Raw genomic sequence first — 9,143 nt, 5'->3', positions numbered from 1 at the left:
AGCTTGTTTCTCAACGTTAGAATAATTTAATTCATCCCCTTGCAGATTTGAGCTAAAAAAGGCAATTGGAGCTTCTGCCTTGTCTTTATTGGCCTAAGTGAGTATCACAACAAATGATTTATCAGATGTAAATGTATACAAAATAAAAGGATCAGAAAAATTTGGAGTCGCTAAAGATGGGGCATTAATAATCGCTTGCTTGATCAGATTAAATGCTTCATATTTCTCTTGGCCCCATTTGAAGAGTGAATTCTTCTTTATCATTGCTTGTAATGGTGACACAATCTTTGAGAAATCTGGAACAAATCTTTTAACAAAATTAATCTGGACAAGGAAGGATTGCATGGCTTTCTTATTATGTGGTAAGGATATTTCGAAAATCTCCTTAATTCTATCGAGATCAATATGGATTCCAAATTTTGACACTATAAATCCAAGAAGTTTTCCTTCACTTAATGCAAAAAAAGGCTTTTTTGGGTTAAGTGAAATCCCATACCTTTGGCAACGTTGGAAGATCTGTTTTAAGTCTCTAAGGTGATTACCGCGTTTTTTAGAATATACTTATCATACATTATACTATTAAATTATTTATGATACGTTATACTATTACATCAAAATAAAATTTACAGAAATTTAATCAAAAAATTAATTTATTATTACTTTTAACAATTTAAAATTAAAAAAAATCTAATTAACTTTATATTACAGTGATTATTTAGTTAATTACTTAAAACAAATACCAATAACATAATTATATAGAAAACAACTGTATTTTTTAAATTTTCAAATATTAAAAATTAAAATAATATTATAATGAAAATGTTGATATTATAGTTTTTTAATTATATAAATAAATAGACATATTCAAGCCTATCATATTAGTAAGTGTGCATAAATAAACTATATTTACATTATAATAATATTATAATAATTAAAATAACAATAAATAAATTATATTTATACTATAATAATAATAATTTTAGTAACTAAAATAATTTAATATTATATTAAATAATAAAAAAATATATCTATTCAATAGAATAAATACATATTTTAATAATTAAAATAATAATTAATAATATATATATATATATATATATATATATATATATATATATATAATAATAATAATATAACAAACACATTTATATTATAATATATAGAATATGACAAACCATTATTATTGTGTACAAGAGATCAAAATTAAAATATCATCCCTGATATATTATAGTATAAAAGAAGCGCAACATAAAAATTATATAAAAGAATACAAATAAATATTGTAAAAAGTGTTTGACATGATATATTTCAAAATGAGTAAATTAATATTTGAAATACTTTTAGTAATTTTTTTTCTTTTAGTGTCATAGGCCAGATATATTCTAAATTCTAATGGAAATATATTTTTTGAAAAAGAAGTTATAAAACTTGCAGAATATTAACGTTTCACCTACCTCGTGACAAATATATGTAGCCCTTAAGGTTTTCCACTTGAAATAGTTGATGATAAGCCATTGAATGGCTGTGAGAACATAATTCCTTGCACCGAACAACCCATGGGAACATTTATTTTATTTTATTGTTCACTGGATGTATAAGGAAGCATAAAGGATTGGTTGTTGAAAGTATATGAAAAATTATTAAGGAATGATGAATAGTTTGGCACACCTACACTAAGGGGACTGCAAATAAATCCATAGAATTGTATGAATAAAAAGTGCACGAGTTGAATCGCTTAGAACGCTGTTAGTAATCACAACCACTCTCAATTCAAACTTGAGAACTATACAAAGATGTGATGTTATATTTCCAGTTTTATGTATTTAGGGAACATATATCAAACCCATAAGTTATTTTACTTGAGAACTATACAAAGATGTGATGTTATATTTCCAGTTTTATGTATTTAGGGAACATATATCAAACCCATAAGTTATTTTACTCTATATATAATCTATATAGATCGGATATATCAAACCCAATAAGTTATTTTACTCTATAAATAATCTTAAGCCACCTTGGATTCCATTTCAAATTAAGCGACCTTGGATCCCATTTCAAATTCATGTTGATAAAGACAAACCCAACAATTGAATCTGTTATGCTTTTTCTGAGATTTTATGTTCTCCACGTCATATTTTACCCTGTAAAATTATACTACTCAATTTTATGTTACATGTTATAGTTACAAATTGCATGGAGACCTTAACCCTGCTCTGTTTGGTAATTTTATGTTACAGACTGCGTGGTCGGTAATTTTATGTTACAGATTAGGTGGAGACCTAGCCATGCACTGGTTGATACATGTTGGCAAATATTTATATTTACACCAGACATAAACTCAAAATTTATCAAACACAATTAAGATACTTTGTTCAACGTTCGCCATTATATTTTCACAATTTATAAATGCGATAACATAAAATGGGGAAACCAACCTGTTCTACTCGGCAACCTGCTCGTGCTCCGGCTTAGAACTTGTTCTACTCGGCAACTTGTGAAGGTAAGTTTTCACACCTCTCGACAACCTGTTCTGCTCCTGCCTGCTCCTGCTCAGAATGCTCAAGCCAGATTTTTGGTATGGCTCCCACACCAGGTATTAAACACCTTGACGTATGGTGGTTGGCAAGCCATTTCACCTTAATAAAAGAATTAATTATGACCAGGTAAGTACGCTGCCCATTTCGCATAAGAATTAATCAGCCCATTTCCTCATTAATCAGCTGTCAATCATCACGGCTAGCCAATCTACCGGAAAAATTTATCAGTTCATTGGGAGATATGCACATGCCATCCATACCATGCATGCATGTTGGTGAATCACTAAGGCAATCATTGGCTTAGTGACTTGTTTTTAAGAGTTGCCAAAGCAGAGACCATGAGTCTGTAACCATTACGTGGAGGAATATACTAAGTTTGTTTTAAAATTGATTGGTACTATCAATAATGCAGGGCTACATCGATATCAAATCTAAAAGTGGATTGATTGAAACCGAAAAGAAAGATCGCAGAAAGTCGAGAGAATTCATGATACAACAACCACCTAATAATAACAGCATAATAACACAGGGTTTATTTTAATTTGAATTTGTTGTGAGTGTGAGAGTAGTAAAATATTGGCTGCATTAAGTTAATTTATTTTAATATTGAATTAATTTAGATTCATTTTAATTTTAGATTTATTAAGTGTTTAAAGGAATGAAAGTATTTAGAGAATTTTTCTAATTCAAATTTTTTAAAATGCAAAGAGTGAAAAGGATTTGATCTTTTTATATTTTCAGTAGATTCAAAGTTAAAATGCATCTGAACTAATTGCACTTAGAAGCACATTCTATAGTCTAGTATGACCCCGATGTGTAAGTATGTCCCTGTTCAAATTTAAATTTTAACTAATGTCGGCCAACATAAAAATAAAAAAATTAGAAATCTAAATAATGTTTATGTTCGCCTCTCCAATAAATAATTACATCGTAAGGAATTTCCTCTCAAAAGAACTCCCTTAGTCGTCACTCAACACCTCTTTGCACCATCAGATCTATTGTTAGATGATTAAGTGTTTTTCCATCATTAGATCTCATTGTTTTAACTGAGATTGCCGCAGAAATCCAACCATGTCATCAGGATTTTTTTGTTTCTTTTACCCTTGATCAGTTGCATAAACCAAGATTCAGTGGACTACTGTTAGATGATTAAGTGTTTTTCCACTATTGTTAGATGATTAAGTGTTTTTCCATCATTAGATCCCATTGTTTTAACTATCAACTGAATCTTGATTTATGCAACCGTTCAAGGGTCAAAGAAACAAAAAAATCCCAATGACATGGTTGGATTTTTGTGACAGCCTTCAAAGTGAGCCACTACTCTTTTATTTTGGCCCCTTTTTTTTCCTGATTTTCTCCAGTTCTAAGAGATTCATCTGTTGTATATTTATCCAAAGAGATGTATATGGCAGGTGGGTTTGAAATTGGTCCCTGAAAGAGAGAAGTTCGTTGGGCTATTAGGAGACATGAAAGGGGAAGTTTCTGGTAATTTCAAGATTTCGAATATGTTGTAATATTTTTACTATGAACAAGTTAACTTGATCTGCAATATTCTTTCTCATATTCAAAATAAAGAGAAAAACTAAGCTATTTAATTTTATTCTTTCTCATATTTAGAATAAAGAGAAAAACTAAGCTAATTTAATTTTGTGTATTTGTAATGCAGCGAAGTTTTCCTTAGTTTTCAGAATTTCCATAATAGAGAGTGGAGATAAAAGATAGCTTACCAACACTGTATATTTCAAAAATGTAAAAAGTGTACAAATAATATTTTAGAGATGTAAAGGCTTCTGCAGGTAGCTTCTCTGCGAATGCCGCGCTCTGCTAGGAACGAGACAACCCTAATCCCTGCTCACCCCTGGCCTTCCAAGCTCGCACCGCCGCGCTTCTTCTGACCTCCCTTCCATGGACGCGCCTGCAGGAGGGGCGGGATCCTCCCCCCCTCCTTACAATGCTTCTGCCTCTGACACTGGAAAGTCTGCAGTACCTCTGTCCTCTCCTGGCGGTTTCCCAGAAACAGATCAGGGATCCAGACAGATCAATAGCGAAGCTGATCCCTCAGCAGCGTGTGAAGCGGATGACAAAGATAAAGGCGTGAACCAAACGTCCTCTTCGTCACAGCCAAAGGCGACCTCGGCAACCTGCATCCCGAAAGCTGCAGAACGAATCAAAGTCGATCTCCCCAGTCATCGTATCAACAGCGAGATCCAATTCATGCAGGACCATGCGCTCATAGGCAAGTTCCTCGGTTTCTGGCCAACTGAAAAGGCGCTGCAGGGATGGATAGCTTCAAAATGGAAGCCCAAAGGACAGGTCACTCTGCAGCTTGGACCCAAAGGTTTCTTCACGGCCATTTTCCACTGTGTGGAGGACAAATCTCGCATATTCGAAGGAGGCCCGTACTTCTTTAACTCCTCAGGTCTATACCTTCGGGATTGGAAAGCTAGGTTTAACCCAGATAAGGAAGATTTTAGTTGGGCTCCAGTTTGGATACGTATGTACTCCCTTCCTGTGGAATACTGGAGAGAAGAAACGCTAGCAGACATCGGCAACAAATTAGGGGTTTTTATCAAAGTTGCTGAGGAAACCAAAACCCGCAGATACACCTCATATGCCTGGATCTGTGTCCAGATGGACTTGACCAAAGCTCTCACCGACTCGGTAAGTCTCTTTCATGACGATTTTGAATGGATCCAACCATTAGATTACGAGCATATCCCTTTTCGTTGTCGTAAATGCCATGAACATGGCCATCTCTTCCGAGATTGTCCTTTGAATTCTCAGTCCAAATCCCCTGCCAATGAATCTAGCAAAGACTCTGAAGGATTCATCAAAGTTCCAAATCACCGTAGGCATGCAAAGAAAAATCATGCAGTCCCAGAAAGCCCCAAAAAACCTGATTCCCAGAACAGATTCATTTTGCTCTCTTCTCCTGATCCCCCAGAAAAACCAAGCTCAGAACCTCAGGAGAACCCCTCCCTTCCCTCATCCTCCCAAGCTCCCAACGCCCCAAGGCCATCCTCCACACCCATTCCTTCTAGCCTCCTAATCTACCCTGACCCAAAAAAAAAACTTGTTCCAGGTACTGGCTCACTTCCCACTTCCTCGGAGAAATCTGTTCCAGAGTTTGGCCAGCAGTCCTCAGCAATGGAGCTAGATGCAGCTCTAGCCCTCAGTCTACAGGACATTGTATCTGTGGAGGATCAGAGTTCCCCCACCATCATGGATGAGGATCCAGAGAATGTCAGTCTGGATGGTCTAGATATCCTCAAATTAGAAATGGCTTGTAAGCAGAAAGAATACAACTCAATACCCCCTTGGCAAATCGACAGGCTCGAAGGAGTTTTAATCAAAGCACAACGCAACAAAAGTCTTGGCATACAAGCCGGAAGCCCCTGGGATGGAAAAAAAATTCTCAAAGAAACAAAGAAAAGAGGGCGCAAAACAGACCTGCAAAGGACCATTATAGTAGGAGAAATACTTATGGAATCCGGGCGGTTCCCTAAGTTGACAAAGTTTTACAAACCCAAACCCCATTGTCCCTCATGAAGCTTATCTCCTGGAATGTGAGAGGGCTCAATAGCCCCTCAAAACACAGAATGTTAAAAAACTTGATTCAGCAAGAAAAACCATCATTAGTTTTTCTTCAAGAAACGAAAAGTAATAATACTGATATAGAAAGAATCCGCAACAAGGTCTGGTCAGGCATCTGCTCAGTTTCAGTAGATGCCTCTGGGGCTTTCGGCGGATTAGCTATCCTGTGGAACCCGCAGGTTCTCACTCTACAAGACTTTCATGCCACCCATTTCCTCATCCAAGCGTCCTTCCATCTCATCGGCACAAACATCCATGGACATCTCTCAAATTTGTATTTTCCGCAGAATTTACAGCAAAAATTAGAACTTTTGGATACTCTCACCATTCTCAATGCTAACAGGCAGTTCCCCCTCTAGATCGGTGGAGATGATTTCAACATCATCAAGACGATGGAGGAGAAACAAGGAGGCAGAAAAAGGTTAGAAGGTGACAGCAATGGTCTCAGAGAATTCATTCAAAATAATCAATTAATGGACATTCAGACCTCCAATCGTGTATATACTTGGACCAATAAGCGCAGGGGCACTCAACACATCGCCTCCAGGCTAGATCGGTTCCTCATCTCGGACAATGCCATACACCTGGGAGGGGACTTTCATGCCTCCATATTGCCCCAAGGTGGATCAGATCACTGGCCAATTATGTTACAATGGTCTCGGCCAGGTACAAGAAGCAATAAACCTTTCCGATTTGAAGCCTTCTGGTTCTCAAATCCTAACTTCAAGATAGTGGTTAGTGAGGCATGGCAATCATTCATCCCACCAGCAGGCGCCAAAATGTTCCAGTTCCAACAGAAATTAAAGAACTTAAAACAAGTTCTCAAAGTCTGGAACCGCACACAGTTTGGCGACATTTTTGAAAATCGCAAAAGGCTGGAACAACAAATGAGCGCACTACAACAGACTCTCATCTTGGAAGGTAGGACAGATGAGCAGGCGCATCAGGAGCAGACCCTCTAGAATCAAATTGAAGCTTGCAGGCAACAAGAGGAAATCCTATGGCGACAAAAGTCCAGAATCAGGTGGCTCAAGGAGGGGGAGAAGAATACAAAATTCTTCCATAGAACCGCCATCCAAAGAAGAATGCACAACAACATAGCATTCATTAACAATCAACAAGGGGAAAGATTAGAAGCACATGAAGACATGGAGAAGGAATTTAAAGATTACTTTCAGGAAATTCTCAGGGAGCCTCCAGGAAACAGAGATCAAGCAATCAGAACTATTAGGCAGCACATTCCTAAAATCATAATGGAGGATCATAACAATAAACTGCTCCAGTCCATTTCACTTCAGGAGGTAGAAGATGCGATGGCCCAACTCAAGGATGGCAAGGCACCTGGTCCTGATGGTTTTACTGCCAATTTCTTTCATGAGTTTTGGGAGCTCATCAAGACAGAGGTATGGGAATTAGTGGAGGAATCAAGAAATATGCACTGGATTCTGCCATCCCTCAATGCAACTTTCTTAGCGCTAGTACCTAAAGGGGATGAAACTAATAAGCCCGACAAATACAGACCGATAGCCCTGTGAAATGTCATCTACAAGCTTATCTCTAAAGTATTGGCGAATAGGCTCAAACCTCTCCTACCTCTTCTCATTTCACCGGAGCAGACGGGTTATGTAGAAGGGCGACAGATTATGGACGATATCATTCTATAAAATGAGGTAATCCACTCCCTAAAGCTTCTGAAAAAACCAGGTATGATTCTAAAGCTGGACCTCTCCAAAGCTTTTGATAAACTTAGCTGGAATTATATTCATCAGATGTTGTTGGCATTTGGCTTCAACTCCACCTAGACAAGATGGATCATGAATCTCATTTCCTCTCCCTGTATCTCTGTCCTGCTCAATGGTTCCCCCTCATCGCCTTTCCGCCCCTCCCGTGGTATTCATCAAGGGGATCCCCTATCCCCCTTCCTTTTTGTCCTAATGGCAAAAGGGCTCAGTCGTCTGCTCAAATCTGGCGTCTCCACCCAAGCTCTAAAAGGTATTTCTCTCCACGGTCTTCATCCCTTATCCCATCAACAGTTTGTAGACGACACCATGTTATTTGGTCATCCCTCCTCTCAAGAGGCTAAAGCTTTCAAATTTCTGCTCTCTCTCTTCTCTGAAGCCTTCGGTACCTCCATCAATGCCTCAAAATCCCAACTCTTCTTTTTCAACACCCCCGCCACCACTCAAAGGAATATTGCACGTATTCTGGGGTTCTCTATAGCAACGCTTCCATTTAAATACCTGGGGGCTCCTTTGTTAGACTCGGCCATTAAGCACGCTTCCTAGAGGACTCTCCTAGAAAAATTGGAATCAAGGCTCTCATCTTGGACTTTTCGCTCTCTCAATATGGCTGGTAGACTCATCTTGATCAAATCGGTTCTCCAGGCCATGCCATTGTATCTTCTCTCCATCCTGGCAGCGCCAAAATGGGTTCTCAAAGCAATCCGCAATCTTTAGCGAAATTTTCTGAGGGGCTCCTCTGGTCTCAACAAGAAATGGGCTCTTGTCAATTGGAAGGAGGTCTGCCAAACAAAATCAGAGGGCGGGCTCGGACTAAGGGATCCTCTCCAAAGCAACAACACAATGGGAGCTCGTATATGGTGGAATTGGATCTCCAAACCACATACACCCTGGGCGAGGCTATGGCAAGCAAAATATGCTCCGGGAAGCCAATGGAGCGACCTCATCAGAATCAACACTACAACCCAAGGCTCTTTGATATGGAATGCCACAAAGCTCCACAACGCCTTCATTCAAGAGCATAGTTTTTGGGAAATTCACTCAGGTACCACAACAAGGTTCTGGGAGGACTCTTGGCAACAACTCCCAAAACTGGCCACTCTATTCCACAAGCCACTATGGCAAGTTTCCATGCAACAGGAAAATCTCACCCATGTTCATCAATTCTGGCAGTAACACACGTTCCAAGATCTTAAAATTTGGAAACCCGCTAGCACCTAGCAGGCTGATTGGCAAGGGGAAACTCACAGTGAAATTGATCAGGAATTAA

At 38.2% G+C, this 9,143-nt stretch overlaps 1 protein-coding gene across 1 annotated transcript; it reads left to right on the top strand.

The window, feature by feature from the left end:
* The first annotated feature begins 6,526 nt into the window (after positions 1-6,526).
* Positions 6,527-7,096, top strand: LOC149246304 (uncharacterized). The gene has a single exon (XM_089440530.1). It carries the CDS (start codon positions 6,527-6,529, stop codon positions 7,094-7,096), a length of 570 nt encoding a protein of 189 aa, XP_089296656.1.
* Positions 7,097-9,143: the final 2,047 nt, after the last annotated feature.

This window comes from Pinus tabuliformis, chromosome 7, assembly GCF_031772625.1.
Source record: "Pinus tabuliformis cultivar Carrire ecotype Pingquan chromosome 7, CPIR1, whole genome shotgun sequence".
NCBI classification, from domain to species: Eukaryota; Viridiplantae; Streptophyta; class Pinopsida; order Pinales; family Pinaceae; genus Pinus; species Pinus tabuliformis.
The sequence above is the reverse complement of the archived record's forward strand: the minus strand, read 5'-3'. Positions and strand labels throughout refer to the sequence as shown.